Source organism: Oncorhynchus tshawytscha, linkage group LG03 (assembly GCF_018296145.1).
Source record: "Oncorhynchus tshawytscha isolate Ot180627B linkage group LG03, Otsh_v2.0, whole genome shotgun sequence".
NCBI classification, from domain to species: domain Eukaryota; kingdom Metazoa; phylum Chordata; class Actinopteri; order Salmoniformes; family Salmonidae; genus Oncorhynchus; species Oncorhynchus tshawytscha.
This window is the reverse complement of record NC_056431.1, coordinates 42964994-42983447: the sequence shown is the minus strand read 5'-3', so window position 1 is coordinate 42983447 and position 18454 is coordinate 42964994. Positions and strand designations below refer to the sequence as shown.

General features: G+C 42.0%; 2 protein-coding genes across 11 annotated transcripts in view; both read left to right on the top strand.

Moving 5' to 3' along the window:
• Window positions 1-14021, top strand: part of LOC112236179 (cordon-bleu protein-like 1) — a 50052-nt gene extending 36031 nt beyond the window's left edge. For all 5 annotated transcript variants that reach the window (XM_024404772.2, XM_024404764.2, XM_042316617.1 and 2 more), the window contains 11 exons: window positions 1142-1349; window positions 4360-4585; window positions 4818-4874; window positions 5025-5119; window positions 5334-5576; window positions 5727-5841; window positions 9542-9815; window positions 10234-10316; window positions 10949-12363; window positions 13198-13382; window positions 13515-14021. In XM_024404772.2, coding sequence (XP_024260540.1) covers window positions 1142-1349; window positions 4360-4585; window positions 4818-4874; window positions 5025-5119; window positions 5334-5576; window positions 5727-5841; window positions 9542-9815; window positions 10234-10316; window positions 10949-12363; window positions 13198-13353 — 2872 coding nt within the window. In that variant the 3' untranslated portion in view covers window positions 13354-13382; window positions 13515-14021. The remainder of the gene's footprint in view (window positions 1-1141; window positions 1350-4359; window positions 4586-4817; window positions 4875-5024; window positions 5120-5333; window positions 5577-5726; window positions 5842-9541; window positions 9816-10233; window positions 10317-10948; window positions 12364-13197; window positions 13383-13514) is intronic.
• A 408-nt stretch (window positions 14022-14429) lies between these two features.
• LOC112236113 (growth factor receptor-bound protein 14) overlaps window positions 14430-18454 on the top strand; it is a 45475-nt gene continuing 41450 nt past the window's right edge. For 2 of the 6 annotated variants that reach the window (XM_024404746.1, XM_024404693.1), the window contains exons 1-2: window positions 14430-14513; window positions 14685-14738. In XM_024404746.1, the coding sequence (XP_024260514.1) occupies window positions 14712-14738 (27 nt within the window). In that variant the 5' untranslated portion in view covers window positions 14430-14513; window positions 14685-14711. Of the gene's footprint in view, window positions 14514-14684; window positions 14739-16707; window positions 16727-18454 lie in introns of those variants that run through there. The other 4 variants (XM_024404707.1, XM_024404753.2, XM_024404729.2 and 1 more) reach the window with 4 other exon arrangements.

Genomic DNA, 18454 nt, shown 5'->3' with positions numbered 1-18454 from the left:
CTGTGACTAAACACCAACAAACTGCTCCCAACTTTCCCTCTTTGGTAAGACCTCCAAGACATCCCATGATTCCAAGGTGAAGCATGATCTAAATGCATTTGGACCAATTCTTATGCGAGTGTCATATATTCCAAAACACATATTTGATTCATATTACTTTTTGGTATATACGATTACACGAATCCTTCTAACATAACGTGATCTTTCCATGGCTCTAATTGAATGTAGCATTTCTTTGAGTCAGATATTGTAGGTGGCGCAGTAAAAACTTTGGTTTTGGTTAACAATACTTGCACCATTAAATGCACTAAAAAGTTGCATAATGTGGCTGGTTCCTTTTCATTTGCTAAGGTAGAATAATATTATTTGTGTTTTCGGCACAGTTTATTATGGTAGAACTTAGATTTAAATTTTGATACAAGCCCACTGCACATACATCTTATGAAGTCTGGTCTGTGGAGCTTTCACCCACACCAATTTCAGCTGAGACCAAAACGCCTAACCAGACAAACATGAGATGAATATCTTACGGTCAAAAGGGCTTAGTTGTTTTTCAGAACAAGGACTTTGTGTCCTGATATGAAACTACAGACCCACACTGTTCACTCACCATCAAGTTTACTCAAGATATTATTATTCTAGTTTTGCAAGACGCAATCGCACTCCGTTGGTATATTTTGTCCTTTGCCCTCTCAAGCTATAATCGAGACCAACTTTAATATAAAAGGATTAAGCATCTAATTCTTCAACCTCTTTTCATTTACAGAGTACAGCGAACTAATTATGATAATAATTTAACTTTTGGCATTATATTTGCAGAAACCCTCCCAAGGCCTAGAATTTGGGAACTGCTGGATAGCTTTGCATAGATATTGTTGCTAAAGAGTTTTCCAGACCACCGACAGTTGTGTATGAAGCAAAAACGGATGGCTCCTTATCCTACATTTTTATCACTGTGAAAAAGTTGTGATAATGCATTACTATAATGTAAAACGTATTCTGTGATGGCGTCTAGAGCACTTGCACTTGCAATTTCCACACACCAAGAGTTGTGTGTTTTCTCTGTGGATATAAAACACACAACCTTTTATCCTTAGCTAGGTTTTATTTATTACTTCTAACCCGTGTCTCTGTTTTTCAGCAAGCCCATGATGGATTTGTTAGTGATGCTTTGTGCCAAGTACCACCTGAACCCATCAGGCTATGTTATAGAGCTCGTCACCACCAACAGAAACCCAATCAAGTTCAAACCCAACACTCTGATCGGGGCCCTGGAGGCAGAGAAGGTTCTGCTCAAGCCCAAAGGAATGGAGGACAAGATTAAGAAGCCAATTCCTCAGATGCCAGAGGTACACGTGAGAAATCTCAGTGGTAGAAATGTACTAGTTATAAAAGTTTTATCTGAGAGTTGTTCCCTTAACTTGGGTACTTACTGTAAATAATAATGGCTGTATCTTGTAATATATTTTTTTCTGTGAGTATTGATCATATACTCAGCAAAAAAAGAAACGTCCTCTCACTGTCAACTGTGTTTAGAAATTTAACATGTGAAAATATTTGTATGAACATAACAAGATTCAACAACAGACATAAACTGAACAAGTTCCACAGACATGTGACTAACAGAAATGGAATAATGTGTCCCGGGAACAAAGGGGGGTCAAAATCAAAAGTAACCATCAGTATCTGGTGTCGCCACCAGTTGCATTTTGGGTGGAATGGCCCTAGCCCTCACCCTCCGATCCAACAGGTCCCAGACATGCTCAATGTGATTGAGATCCGGGCTCTTCGCTTGCCATGGCAGAACACTGACATTCCTGTCTTGCAGGAAATCATGCACAGAACGAACAGTATGGCTGGTGGCATTGTCATGCTGGAGGGTCATGTTAGGATGAGTCTGCAGGAAAGGTAGCATGAGGGAGGAGGATATCTTCCCTGTAACGCACACTGTTGAGATTGCCTGCAATGACAACAAGCTCTGTCCGATGGTGCTGTGACACACTGCCTCAGACCATGACGCACCCTCCACCTCCCAATCGATCCCGCTCCAGAGTACAGGCCTTGGTGTAACGCTCATTCCTTGGACGATAAACGCAAATCCGACCATCACCCCTGGTGAGACAAAACCGCGACTTGTCAGTGAAGAGCACTTTTTGCCAGTCCTGTCTGGTCCAGCGACGGTGTGTTTGTGCCCATAGGCGATATTGTTGCCGGTGATGTCTGGTGAGGACCTGCCTTAGAACAGGCTTACAAGCCCTCAGTCCAGCCTTTCTCAGCCTATTGCGGACAGTCTGAGCACTAATGGAGGGATTGTGCGTTCTTGGTGTAACTCGGGCAGTTGTTGTTGCCATCCTGTACCTATCCCACAGGTGTGATGTTCGGATGTACCGATCCTGTGCTGGTGTTACACGTGGTCTGCCACTGTGAGGACGATCAGCTGTTCGTCCTGTCTCCCTGTAGCACTGTCTTAGGGGTCTCACAGTATGGACATTGCAATTTATTGCCCTGGCCACATCTGCAGTCCTCATGCCTCCTTGCAGCATGCCTAAGGCACGTTCACACAGATGAGCAGGGACCTTGGGCATCTTTGTTTTGGTGTTTTTCAGTTAGTAGAAAGGCCTCTTTAGTGCCCTAAGCTTTCATAACTCTGACCTTAATTGCCTACCGTCTCTACGCTGTTCCACAGGTGCATGTTCATTAATTGTTTATGGTTCGTTGAACAAGCATGGGAGACCGTGTTTAAACCCTTTACAATGAAGATCTGTGAAGACATTTGGATTTTTACGAATTATCTTTGAAAGACAGGGTCCTGAAAAAAGGACGTTTCTTTTTTTGTTGAGTTTATATATACATACACACACAGTACCAGTCAAAAGTTTGGACACCTACTCATTCAAGAGTTGATTTATTTATTATTCTTTTTACTATTTTCTACATTGTAGAATAATAGTGAAGAAATCAAAACTATGAAATAACACATGGAATCATGTAGTAACCAAAGTGTTAAACAAATCTAAATATATTTAACATTTTAGATTCTTCCAAGTAGCCACTCTGCCTTGATGACATCTTTGCACAAGCTTGGTATTCTCTCAACCAGCTTCACCTGGAATGCTTTTCCAACAGTCTGGAAGGAGTTCCCACATATGCTGAGCACTTGTTGGCTGCTTTACCTTCACTCTGCAGTCCAACTCATCACAAACCGTCTCGGTTGGGTTGACGTCAGGTGATCTGATGCAGCACTCCATCAGTCTCCTTTTTGGTGAAATAGCCCTTACACAGCCTGGAGTTGTGTTTTGGGTCATTGTCCTGTTGAAAATCAAATCATGGTCCCACTAAGCGCAAACCAGATGGGATGGCGTATTGCTGCAGAATGCTTTGGTAGCCATGCAGGTAAATCACCTCCACACCTTCCCCTCCATTCTTCATGGTGGGAACCACACATGCAGAGATCATCCGTTCACCTACTCTGTCTCACAACAACACGGCGGTTGGAACCAAAAATATAAAATCTGGACTCATCAGACCAAAGGACAGATTTCCACTGGTCTAGTGTCCATTGCTCATGTTTCTTGGCCCAAGCAAGTCTCTTCTTCTTATTGGTGTCCTTTTAGTAGTGGTTTCTTTGCAGCAATTCGACCATGAAGGCCTGATTCACGCAGTCTCCTCTGAACAGTTGATGTTGAGATGTCTGTTATGTGAAATCTGTGAAGCATTTATTTGGGCTGAAATGTCAGAGGTGCTGTTAACTCTAATGAACTTGTCCTCTGCAGTAGAGGTAACTCAGCGTCTTCCTTTCATGTGTTGGGCCTCATGACAGGCAGTTTCATCATAGCGCTTGATGGTTTTTTGCGACTGCACTTGAAGGAACTTTCAAAGTTCATGAAATTTTCCGCATTGACTGACCTTCATGTCTTAAAATAATGATGGACTGTCATATCTCTTTTATTATTTGAGCTGTTCTTTCCATAATATGAACTTGGTCTTTTACCAAATAGAACTATCTTCTATATACCACCCCTACCTTGTCACAACACAACTGATTTGGCTCATACGGATTAAGAAGGAAAGAAATTCCACTATTTAATTAACTTTTAACAAGGCACACCCGTTAATTGAAATGCATTCCAGGTGACTACCTCCATGAAGATGGTTGAGAGAATGCCAAGAGTGTGCAAAGCTGTCAAGGCAAAGGGTGTCTACTTTGAAGAATCTCAAATATAAAATATATTTGGATTTGTTTAACACTTTTTTTGGTTACTACATGATTCCATATGTTATTTCATAGTTAGTCTTCACTATTATTCTACATATAACTTTTTCAAGCAGTCTAATAATCACATTTATTTGATTCTCCAGGCAACTGTCCGTCTGGTAATAAACTATAAAAATACCCAGAAGACTATGCTAAGAGTCAGTCCTCGAGTCCCCCTTGAAGACCTCTTACCATCTATTTGTGACAAATGTGAATTTGACCGACAGAGCACATTTTTATTGAGAGATGCCCAATCTAAGGATCCTTTGGATTTGACCTGTTCTCTCAATGATTTTGCAATAAGGGAGGTTTATGCAACGGACACAAAAGGTAAGGGCTTCTCTGATTTAAAAACAACAGCCTTCAACGTTCATTAATCTGAATAATTACCAATCATTCTGAACTAATCTCGGCACCCAGAAGCTAATCTTGTTGTCTGCCAACAAGATGCTTATTCTGTCTGAACACTATTCACCATTCATTCATTTTACAACTACGCAGGTGTACTGTATGTAAATGCTTCATTTACTACCGCATATCATTTCCATCTTCTCTTTCACAGCTATGTACTCAGAAGATGTACCTGCCTCTCCTACCCCTACTACCACAACTCATCTAGGTAATGTAACTCGATTGTATGATGTTTTTACACGGTTTTATTACCTTATTTTAATTTACTACTGACATTGTGCATTTGAAGTCAAGTTCATCAAATCTTGTGTCAGGAATTTCAGAAATGTCTTCAATGAGATCTATACATTCCTAACAGATACCATTCCACCCAGTAAAGATAAAATGCAGAAGGAGAAAGAAAACAAGGGATTGTTCAGTTTATTCAGGAGGAGTAAGAAGAAACCTGAGCAGGTGTGTTCTTTATCTATTCACGTGCAATCACCAACATTTCTCAGCTCAGTCATTTGCAAGTCAATTTTGGCTGATTAAGAGGATTTGAAAGGGTATGTGTTGGGGAGGCGGGGAATATTGTCACAGTCATGGGATTGGCTAGTTTTCTATTTGTTTACTGCAGAGAACAGGCCCCTGATCAGGATCTGATTGGATGTTTGTTTGCTCTTTAAAGGGAATGACTGCTAGTGCCCCGGCGTCCCCAGTCTTTCCCAGCAAGCCTCGACCTCTTAGCATGAGTTCGCTCAGTGCCCACTCCTCCACATTCAACTGCAACTCCATGGCTTCTGACATGCCAAAGAAGAGACGGGCTCCCCTGCCCCCCATGCTGGTGTCCCAGAGATGCCCCTCTAACCTCAGCCATCGCCAGAGGTCCATCTCCGACTCAGAGCCCGAAGCCCAAAAGGACAGTGACCAGGTGAGTGGGTCTAACCTGACTAGATCTGAGTTCTTTGTCAATGCCAGGTCTGTCTGTAAAATACTGAGTCTGAATATCCTCAAAATTAGGATTTTATGTCCAGAGTTCTTGATGAATTTGAATGATTATTTTGTCCCTTCTGTTGTGGAGATGGCTGGTCTGAGTCGCAGCACGGAGTCTTCCCTGAAGAGGACGAAGCGCAAGGCTCCCCTACCCCCTGCATCTCCCAGTGTGGTTGTCCATGATGTAGCTTCACTAGATGGAGGTATGAACGTTTTTAAATTGATTTAATCCTGCTGTATTGAATTGGCTTGTGCTCAACCTCCTGTATATATAGGTTTTCAGATACAATTTTTTACATGAGGGGGTAACTTGAGTCTATAGCAGGGATCACCAATTAGATTCATCCTCTCAAGAAAAAATCTTGAGTGGATGGTCAGGGGCCCGGAACATAATTACAAATAATTTGGACTGCAAGAAGCCCAAACAGATATAATATTTGACTAAAACGTAGTAATTTCAAAACTTGCTTGCATTTGTATACAATCACATACATCTATCTATTATGCATGGGAATACTTTGGAAATTAAAATCACTTGGAACTAATTTGCTGGTGTTCTTACAGTCTTTTATATCCAACAATTCATTCATTTTTATTGGCTCAGATAACATGGGGGGCCTGTTGGGGAACCCTGGTCTATAGGCTCTTTCAACTGTAATTTAGTACACAGTTTTCTCCTGGTTTGTGAGACATTGCTATTGTTGCATTTCTGGACAATTTGGAAGAGATTTGGACTATTGTACTTTGGTCTCTAAGGTCAACCATTGATAATGGTAAATAAGACCAATGATTGGTCAGTGGGAGTTGCACTCATTTTATTTGGCTCTGATGCCTCCTAGTGGTCGAGACACATTGAGTTAGTAACTGCTCCTGTTCTCATGATTGAATTTCATTCCCAATGAACACCTAGCTACAGTTGTGACTACAGTACTTCTTTACAATTTTATTAGATCTTAATTAGAAATATGATGCTAAACATAGTTGTGTTTTTAGTGCCATATCTCTGTTGCTTTATTCTGAAGCTTAATTTTATGCTTTGTAGCTACAAGACTGAGGGATAAGGTCAACACTGTTGTGATCCAAATGGTCTGTGACATAGTCATCACATCCTTATGTTTCCTCATATTAAGAGTAAAGGCCATGTTCTGTAAGTACTTCCTCTCTCTAAACTTGCAGCCTGCAGGTCACCAGAGGAGGGTGTCTGACAGTCTGTGCTGCTGCCTCTTCCTCCTGCCTCTACCCGCTCTGCCCCTTTCAGCTCCTCCTTAAGCATGTCCACTTCTTTCTGCACTGACCTGCTGCTTTTCCTCATCTTTTCTGTCTGTTAGATTAACATGTTCTATTCTGTTTTTCCTGCTGCATGTTTGCACCTTTCTGCATGAGTTTTCGTAGGCTTGTCTTTCGGTGTACTTCAATATAATCAAATTGATCAAATAAAGACTATCTGCTATTGATTGAATACCGGCCTTTGGTTATATCTGTTATTTGTTACGGACTAGCTTAGATTGGATTGTATGTTTTCTGTGAGAGAGGAGTGATCTTTAATGAGCTATCATGACAGTAAGTACATTATAATCTAACCTGATTAATTAAATCTACAGACATACACTCCCAGTCGTTCACCTACAGTGCCTTGCAAAAGTATTTACCCCCCTTGGCATTTTTCCTATTTTGTTGCATTACAACTGGTAATTTAAATGTATTTTTATTTGGATTTCATGTAATGGACATACACAAAATAGTCCACATTTGTGAAGTGAATTTTTCTCATTTTTATACTAAATAAAAAGCGTTGTGTGCATATGTATTCACTCCCTTTGCTATGAAGTCCATGAATAAGATCTGGTGTAACCAATTGCCTTCAGAAGTCACATAATTAGTTAGATTGCACACAGGTGGACTTTAAGTGTCACATGATCTGGCACATGATCTCAGTATATATACACACCTGTTCTGTAAGGTCCCAGAGTCTGCAATGCCACAAAGAAAGGTGCACCACCAAGCAAGCGGCACTATGAAGACTGAGGAGCTCTCCGAACAGGTCAGGGACAAAGTTGTGGAGAAGTACAGTTCAGGGTTGGGTAATAAATATCTGAAACTTTGAACATCCAGGGAGCACCATTAAATCCATAATTTAAAAAAAAAGAGTTCCTCTGTCCAGTGACTGTTCTTTTTCCCATCTTAATCTTTTATTTTTATTGGCCAGTCTGAGATATGGCTTTTTCTTCACAACTCTGCCTTGAAGTCCAGCGACCCGGAGTCGCCTCCTCACTTTTGACATTGAGACTGGTGTTTTGCGGGTACTGCCAGTTGAGGACTTGTGAGGCGTCTGTTTCTCAAACTAGACACTCTAATGTACTTGTCCTCTTGCTCAGTTGTGCACCGGGGCCTCGCACTCCTCTTTCTATTCTGGTTAGAGACATTTTGCTCTGTTCTGTGAAGGGAGTAGTACACAGCGTTGTATGAGCTCTTCAGTTTCTTAGCGATAGCGTTCATTTCTCAGAACAAGAATAGACTGACGATTTTAAGAAAAAAGTGCTTTGTTTCTGGCCATTTTGAGCCTGTAATCGAACCCACAAATGCTGATGCTCCAGATACTCAACTAGTCTAAAGAACGCCAGTTTCATTGCTTCTTTAATCAGAACAACAGTTTTCAGCTGTGCTAACATAATTGCAAAAGGTTTTTCCAATGATAAACTTGGATTAGCTAACACAATGTGCCATTGGAACACAGGAGTGATGGTTCCTGATAATGGGCCTCTGTATGCCTATGTAGATATTCCATAAAACATCAGCTGTTTCCAGCTACAATAGTCATTTACAACATTAACTATGTCTACACTGTACTTCTGATCAATTTGATGTTATTTTAATGGACAAAAAATTTGCTTTTCTTTCAAAAACAAGGACATTTCTAAGTGACCACAAACTTTTGAATGGTAGTGTAGGTTCTATACTCACAGCCCAGTGAGACTTAGTGTAGGATCTATCCATCTAGGCATCTTTTTTTTCTGCCTCTGCTACTTGTTTGTGTTCTTTTCCTGTCTTTTGTAATATCTTTCATGTTGTCAAACATTTTATTTAACCTGCCAAGTCAGTTAAGAACAAATGTTGTATGTACAATGATGGCCTAAGTGAGTGTATTTCATAGAAACGTCATTGTAAGTTCAGTCTTTGAATACCACACTAGCCATTTATCCCAGATTGTATGAATAAAAGTGTCCTCATAAAGATTTGACTTCTCTATGCTTGTATTGCTCCATTTTCTATCTGCCTGCCCTCCCTCCCTCCCTCGCTGGCTTCACATAATCAACTTCACAGAGAAAGATCAGACCTGGATGTCTCTCTGTGTCCCTCCCTGACGTCCCACGGCTGTTCACTTCAGTTAGACATCACAGACTGCACAGTGAGGTGTCCCAGTTTTGTATAACCAGCCTGCTGAATATTCCTTCTGCTCTCTATTCCTCTGTGGCGGCCTTGAAATGCAGAGTGAAGAACTAGAGGGGAATATAAGATGCTACATGGCTTCATTAAGCCCAGTTAACTTGTCTGAAATGTCCCTAAGAGACACATGTTATGTCTGCAGTTGTGTGACTGTGAAAGTGATGTTAGTAATACTAAATCATCTTACTATTAGTTTTTATAATATGCTGCTTCATTCTGAATTAAAGGAGTACTTATCTTCCTCATTAGCCAAATTAACTTATTCTCTAAATGAGTCTTGTTTAAACTGAACGTCTGACATTCTCATCCCCATCACAACACCATTGTCGTCAAGCATCATCACACTGCAGTTCTTCATCCCAACTTAGATGAGACATTGCAGATTTTGTTATCTCAATTTTACGATTCTTGATAATTGAAAATGTCCTCTGCAATCTTCTCCATCCTGTTGTGCTGCAGGTGGCCAACTTCCTAATACACTGGAAGAGATCGTGGAGCAGGAGGAGACAACTGCCTCCGTGGTCTTAGACTCTATGAGTGATGTCCAGGAGGACGACAGCAGCCTCAACCTGTCAACAGCAGACATCTCCGTGGACGCTGAGAGAACAGAGGCCCTCTCTCCACCACTGGAGGCCCCAGACACACCGTATGCTGAGATGGAGACCTCTTCACCACCCGAGAGCGAGGGCCCAGCAGGGGAAGATCAGGCTTGTGATCTGTCCTCAGATGGCAAGTACGAACTCTAGCAGAGAGTCCTACGCTTTCCAAAAGGGCTCTTCTGCTGTCCTCATAGGAGAACCCTTTTTGGTTCCAGGTAGAACCCTTTTTGGTTCCAGGTAGAACCCTTTTTGGGTTACAGGTACGGTAGAACCCTTTTTGGGTTACAGGTATGGTAGAACCCTTTTTTGGTTACAGGTACTGTAGAACCCTTTTTTGGGTTACAGGTACTGTAGAACCCTTTTTTGGGTTACAGGTAGAATTCTACCTTGAACCAAAAGGGGTTCTTCAAAGGGTTATCCTATGGGGACAGCCAAAGAACCCTTTTAGGTTCTAGATAGCACCTTTTTTTCTAAAAGTGTGCAGTATGAATTAAGTAGTTTCTCCTTGACTTGGGTTTTTGCATTGCTTTTCATAACTTCTGTTTTTGACAGACTAGTGCACAGCATGGTGAACAACACTGAGCGCACGGATCCCATGCTGATTGCCGAGATGGACACATCTGAAGCTGCAGATGGTATGTTTGCAAGTAGCGATGAATTCAAATATACTGAACAAAAATATAAAGAGGTCCTTGGCTGGCGTGGTTACACATGGTCTGCGTTTGTGAGGCCGGTTGGACGTACTGCCAAATTCTCTAAAACCATATTGGAGGCAGCTTATGGTGTAGAAATTAACTTTCAATTCTCTGGCAAAAGCTCTGGTGGACATTCCTGCAGTCAGCATGCAAATTGCATGCTACCTCAAAACCTGAAGCATCTGTGGCATTGTGTTGTGTGACAAACTTCACATTTTTAGAGTGGCCTTTTGTTGTCCCCAGCATAAGGTGCACTTGTGTAACGATCATGCTGTTTAATCAGCTTCTTGATATGCCACACCTGTCAGGTGGATGGATTATCTTGGCAAAGGAGCAATGCTCGCCAATAGGGATGTAAAGAAATTTGTGCACAACATTTGAGAGAAATAAGCTTTATGGAACATGGATTTTTTTCTTCATTTCTGCTCATGAAACATGGGACCAACACTTTACATGTTAAGTTTATATTTTTGTTCAATGTACATTAATGTGTTAACTATGGATGAAATGCTATAGCTTTAGTGGAAAAGTTGGCAAGATCATTGTCTACTGTTTTTTTTAATCTTCTCCAGAAAGCCCTCCTTGCCAAGCTGAGGAAATAGGTGGTCAGACAGACTTGCCATGTGAAGATTACACAACACAAGATGGGGTCAAAGGTGAATGTAGTACTGAGAGCTCTCATACTATCAGCCCACCAGCAGCCCAGCCTATGACACAGAGTACAGGAACACAGGCCTCAGATCAGCTGGACACTGACCCCTACTATCGTGAATGGCCAGTGGCCACAAGCACCCCCTGTCCCCCTGCTGAGGATGCCCAGGTCCAGACCGATCTCACACCACCATGTCCTGTGTCAACACCCCGACAACAGGAAGTGCCTCCCCCTTCTAAAGCCTCTACCTCTGGAACGGTGGGGCTGAAGAAGGACATGGCCACATCTACAGAGGAGCTGCTGATCCCTGCTGACCCCATCACACCTGCCTTATCTCCTGCCTCAGCAGCCCCTCAGTACCAAACGTCCACTCAAAGTGGCCCGGCCCCTCCGAAGCCATCCAATGAGCTGACCAGGGACTACATCCCCAAGGTGGGGATGACTACGTACACTATCGTGCCTCACAAGACTTTGGAGAAACTGAGAAACTTTGAGCTGGAGCTGATGTTGGAATCCCCCAACGTGGCTCTCGAGAAGGAAGTAGGTTCACTTGAACTCAAAGACCGCACTAAACAGGCTGAGCAGTTACAGGTCACAGCAGAACAGACCGAGCTGCAGTCTATTGTACCTTTGGAGTCTTCCCTATCTCAGCAAGTCCCCACCACCACTACTACCACTGTAAATAGCAATGTGGTTGAGCCTATTCACTCCCCCCCAACACCAACAAGAATACTTCCTGCAGGAGATGACAAGATTCCATCCCCCTCTAGTGGGGGAGACCAAGCAGGCTTAATAGCAGAGGTCACAGAGATGAAAATTCCACCCGCAACTAAACCCAAGCCTGGCTCTTTCCGCTTGCCACAGCACAAAAGAACACCTGGGTATTATGTAACCTCGGCGGCAGTGAAAAGTTTGAATGCCAGTCCTGGCGCTGGCCAGAGGGAGGCTCCAGGCAGTCTAGTGGCAGCAGCAGCGCAGGCACTGCAGCTAGTGGAGGAGGACAGCTTCCCTCCTCCGGTGCAGTGGGAGGAGGAGACATCAGAAGGCGCTGATGTAGTTGACATGGAGCCAAGTGTGCCATCTCCATGGCCCAGTCCTGCCAGGGCACCCCAATCCCCAGGGCTGAGCCTGGAGAAGCTGAGGAGTTTTGCTGCTCCCAAGCCCTACTCTCCTACGACCCCGTCCCGTTTTGCCCAGGCTGTCTCCTCGGCGGTCAAAAGGTCCCAGTCCTTATCCACAGACTCCACCTCACCCTCTCCTCGCTTGCCACCATTCTACCCAATCACAAGCCGCTTTTTAGTCAATGATCCTAAAGGACCATGTGGTGTGGCTATGGTGAGTTGTTGCAGATGTTTTGTGTTATGTGCTTCCTCTATATGAGACTCTGTATTTTCAATATTAGAACATACAGTAGGAATCTGGATATTTATATTCACTGTTCTCTTAACTCTGAAATGACATAAAACCCAAAGAGTTGCTTTTCCCATAGAATGTTAGGCTTAAATGTTAATTTCTTTGATACTTGTTTTAAAGCTCAAAGCATATGCCTACTTTAAAAAATCATTTGCAGTAGAATCTCACTTTCTAGCCGATTTTAAAAGTGATCGATGTTTCATTGTCAGTGCTCTCTCTAACCATTAGACTACCCTCAGATGAAGTCTCCAGTCTGCTGTTTTCCCATGTCCTTTAGGGTCAGCTTTGAGACTGTTGAATAACACAGGAAATGGGAGATGTACTCCTCTCTGAGAATGTATATACAATTTTCTCACAATGAAATGGGAACTGTCTACAATAAGCGTTTGTTCCGAGTTTGTGGCCTGGTGAACAATCCTAGCTGCGTATCCTACCTCTTAGTATTGTACATTGACCTTTGACACGGTCCCCTCCCTAAGAGACTGGGCCAGTGTGCCTGTGTGTCATTGATGTGCTGGTCCCTGTGATCCAGTAGGGAACACTTTTTATATCCTTGTTAATAGCCTGAGCACATGTCTTTTTCCATATCTATTCCTGAAGGACTCTCTGTACTAGGCCTATACTCGTGATGTACAGATAGTTGGCGTATATGCAGCAGGTACAGCAGTGTCTTTCCAGTTTCCTCAGTGTTGACTGGCACACTCAGTCCTGAGTTTTGAATGATGGCGTGCATTGTGTCTTCCCTGATGAGCACAGGGACGTGACAATGGAGAGGGGGAGGAGAACAAAGGCTTGGAGCTCCAGGGAAGGGGGGACCTGAGCGGTGGCCCAGCCAGTGGCAACATGACTGTTCAGATGGCAGGCCAGAGTGACCCTGAGCAGTGGCTAAGTGTGTGTGGGGAGAGGAGCTGAGAAGTAATGGATCAACAGAGACATCTACAGTAAGCACTAGACTGTACAATAACATGGTGGTACAGCTGCGACAGTGTTACATTCATGTAGTCTGAGTGCCTATGTAATGTATGTATCATTGCGTTGAGTTAGGTTTCAAGTTCCCTCTTTTGTCTTTTTAGGAGCCTGATGTCCTGCCCTGGAGTCTGTTCGAGCATAAGCCGAGGAAAGAGGAATAGAAACTTTGTTTGAGTTTTTTACGACCTCTGTTGCTAGTCTTAACAACCTACAAACTGTAGAAAAGACTACTTTTCTGTTTTTTGACAAAAAAATCACTAAGTAGATTATTATTATTGTTATTATGAAATAATTGTTTGTATTATTATTCACGATTTCTATTTCAAATTTGATGCATATTCTACTTTTCACGTGTGTTATTTTGTCCAAAGACAATATATTATTAGTTTCCATATTCAATTGTTTCAACTCTTTCATTTTGAAGAGGTTCAATTTGATGGACCTGAAAGTGATCCTTATAAATCCCTCAGTCCATTTTGTATTTTGTGTTACTCATTTGATTTTGATAAAGCTGTGCCCAGACACACTGGTATGTAGAGTTTTTCTCTGAACATGTGATGCTGTTATGAATAAAGGTTACTGTCGCGTATTAAAGTATTCTATTGACAATCCATGAGTGTTTCCCACTGAACATTTTTTAATGTAAATTGAACACTGAATTGCAAAGAAATCCGACACAGAAGACAATGTTATTAACAGTAAAAAATGTCCAGTAAGTGAAGTGCAGTACATAAGCATACAACTCACAATCCCATCACAATTAAACTGGACAAAACAACATTTAACATATATTAAATAGAGTGATATAAAAAAAAACGTCCCGGATTATACGAATTGCCTTGCAGGCCAGGTTGCACAAAAAAATAAAATAAAGTCTAACTTGATACTTCTCTGCAAACTTGAAACTTTTTCAGGCAGGATCTCAGTGAGACCTCTTCCAGGTAAAAACGTGAGGGTTGTGCATGACGTAACGCGGGAGTAAATATAAACACCTGTCTAGGGAGATCGCGTGGACGAGATGAGCACGCCACGCAGACCTCCAGGACAGCGATGAAGACGAGCGAGGAATCATTATGCAGTAACGTTATTTCAGCGAGTAGCAGGTAGGATATGTTACAATGAACCGTTTTTTTTTAGGGAACACTTATGTAGGCTAATTGTAGGATTTGGACAGATAGCTAGCCTACTGTCTAGGTGATTACTTTTTGTCCTCAACAGACATTTGCGTTTTTAGTCCTTGTGAGATTCTTATGTTGGCTGGATCTTATTTTCAGACGGTCAATATCTATGGTCAGTGAAGCATGTTCCTGTGCAATATGCCAGCAAAGGTAAGACACGTGCAGCCTACCTGTCTTGTCATTGAATTGATGTAGCCTACCCTGTTGCATCTTCAAATGTGAATTTGAAAGTTATGCAAAATGATAACTAAAGCCTGTAGGGCTGTAACCCCTCCATTATACATTCATAATTCAAACTATTTCCCCTTTGTAATCCTTTTCATTTAATTTTGTTTTGTTTACTTTGTGGCATTATGGACATTACACATAGGCTACTATAGCGCTTTATTTCACACCTCAGTAGGTCTACTGTTCCGTAAAATGCATAGAAAAAAACGTCACTTCAACACTTATGCTACTGCCATCTGGCGTCAGTCGAAGGAAGTGACTGAGTCGTGGCTTGACATTGAAATCCATATTGGCTACAGGCAGGTCAGCGTTTTTCGGCATGAATCTTGTTCTGGAGGCAGCTATGCAAAGTGGTCTAGCTGACAAAGACACAAAGTCATAAATGTTTTTTAAACCATAACCACGTTGCTAAGACTAATGCCTAAACCCAAACTCTACCATTTTGTTTTCATACATTTTTACAATATAGACAATTTTGAATGTTTGAAAGAAGCATGATACACTTGGTGCATAGCCAGTAGGAATGAAATCATTTGGAGAGAAAACAAAACACTTCTGCTTCCAAACCAAGGATAGGTTAGAAACTCATTGCTGGTTATTGCCTCGTGTAATATTCAGCAAGAAAGGGTGTGTATTTTTAGTAGTTGATAAGTGGATATTTTAGAGGTCTCCTTATCTCCTCCTGCACTACACTCAGAGGCTAAAACCTCTTCATTCCTAGAGCTTTTAGTACACAGTCTGGGAGCAGGCTATGCTGTACAGATATAGCTCCTTTTGTCTACACGTTTCAAGTCTTTTTCTCCTAGAGTTGCGAAGTGTGTTTGCTCGAACCGGGTGCCTGTTAATGTTACATTATGGGATATCTCAATCTTTTGTACGCCCGAGTTCATGCGGTTTAATACAAGGGCATGTGAACCTGGTATTAACTGAGAACTTTACAGATGCTAGTTTGCCCAACTGATGGATTTTGTAAAATAAAAGAATGCTAATTTCACAGCGACTGTATCATTAAATATACTGTTTAGGTATTATTCCTTTAAAGCACAGTATTTGTACTTTTTTTTGTTGCTATTCAATGAAATTCTACATGGATTAGAAAAGTAAGATTACTACTGTATTTAAAGAAAGAATAGTCTACGTTGGTTAGAATTTTTTTGTTGCCTCGTTTTGCAAATCTGTTATCCAATGCAGGTCAGTAAATCTGGGATCACTGAAGCTAGCAGCTTTTTCCCTGCTTTTAGATGTAATTTGTAAAGCAATTAAGTTGCTCATTCACATTAGGCCTATTAGCTGATAGACTTAGGAATTCATCATTATCAGTTATTATTGTGTATTCTTCACTTTTTAAGTTTCACTTTTCAAGGTAATAATAATCATATACTAAGAAAATACTTTCAGGCCTTTCATCTACTAGTTGGGATGTATTTTCAGAACCTCCTGCGAAACTGTAATATATAACTGACTTGTTCAGTCGTAATGGTCGACTTGCCAAATCATTAGCGAGATCTAACAGATCACAGATTATACCCAGGAGGAATGAAAATCCTCATGACACAACTGGCACTGAATGTCTGGTGCCAGATGTATTATTTTCATTCTTCATCTGACATGACTCAGGACAGAATTCAACGGCGGTAGACGCCAGCGGTGGAAAATCCATCAGTCTTGGTAATGAATAATAATAATAATAATACATTTGGATTTGTGACTGTCTCAAAGTGCTACAGTGAGTGATGGAACGTGATCTGTAAATTGCAGACAATGTGTAGAGATTCTAATGGTCTCTCTGCCCCTTCTCACTCTCTCTCTCGCTACCGCCCCCCCCCTCTCTTTGTGTCCCCCATCCTACCCTTCCACCCCCGTAGTTACTTTACTTTAATGCAGCCTACCTAGACATGACTGATTTGGAGGTAGGTAACATTATATCACATATTATATTTCACATTAAATTTAGATCTAACTGTAATCTGCCTGTTGCACCTAGCATTGGATTCTTCTGCTTTTAGCTTCGGCACTTCTTGAGTTGGGGCAAAACAACCAAGTTACATAAAACTGTTTTGTCACAGGGTTTTGTCTATTGTTAATCCAGCAGCATGAGGTGTTTTGGCTGCTCAGTCATGCACGTAATGGCTCATACAACATTTCTCTCCAATCAACTAAATTGTCTTGGTTTTTGTGAATCAGAGCATTTTGTTCAAACTGGGACTCCAAGGGGTGATAGATTGCGGTATTATAGCTGTCCTCTTTTCTGCGTCAACAGAGGATGAAGGATTAGAAAAGAAAGCCAGTTTGCTATTTCCATTCTGTGATGTCCCCCATTAGAGCAGCTGATGTTGTAAGTTGTGCTGTAAAGGTCAAATGAGTGAGTTGGTGTGTGATGTGTTTTGTAATGCGCAATTATGTTTCTATGTGACCATCTAAGAATAACTGTTTCTGCACTTTCCATAAGTGCAAGTGCCCCTTGCATGTGTGGCTGGAAATAGATGTGGGGCAGTATGCTGCTCCGAAGACAAAAAATAATTGATGATGATGAGGATAGTGTTTGCTCAATTACTTCCTATTCTACCTGCTCCTGGTTTTTCAGCTACAATGATAAGCAGGCAACCTTGACGAAAGACACCTGAGCTTTGTTTTGTCTTTGCGAGCTTCTGTCATAAATTTGCCTTTTCCTTACAAAACCAGCTGTGACACCGTAAACACTACGTTACTGTACCTGCCCAACTCCTCTCTGTAGGAGCAGCTAACCTACTGGAACATTGGTTGGAGCTCACCTGTACTCCCCTCGTGACCGTGAGGTGAGTGGGACTAGGATATTCAGTAAGAACAGTGAACTGGGGAACGAGAAGCGCACACAACAGGTTTGTGACGACAGTACATGGCCATGTTGATCTAGCTACTCTAAACTCCTTAACACCAAAGACATGCCGATGACACGTAACTGTAATTCTTACCCTGGATGTAGGCTTGACCAGGCAGACTGTTTTCCGACAACGTCAGTCTAGTGCTGTAGACGGTCTTCGTGTCGGATCGAGAACTGAGAGGGGATCACTTTCAGTGGGGCTGCTGAAGGCGTGAGAATGCAATATGACCTCGGAGAAAGAGCACTAATATGGCTTTGTTTCAGTGCATGTATGTGCAATGAGAGGAACGACCTAGGTCACGGTTAAGGAACGAAACGGGTGCCGACGCTACTGTATGACTGGCCCGTTCGCTTTACATGAAGTCATAAGTGCTCGACATCTCTTACTCGACCATTGCTCCTCATCCATAATGCACACAGAGAGAATTTACCTCGGCTTTCACCAGCTATTGTCTTATTTTGGGACTGCCATGGTGGCAAGACTGGGAGATTGTCACGGACTACTAAAATAGCTTTGGCTCTCATCTTCTATTACTGTAATTAGAAAGCATTTGCATTGACTGATAGCGAAAGAATGTGTATCAGTCTAGGGTTATTTTTGGACAGCCCATGCTGCTCGGCCTAAGTGTCCTTGTCTCGGACTTTGCCACTGGAGGACCCCCCAGTTCGATTGTTTGAGTAGTCTCTCTCTTACGCTGTCGTTTTTTTATTTTTCTGTCTGTATGTGTCATCTCTCTCTCGCAGGCACACATATGCACTACACTAAATCACTATTGCG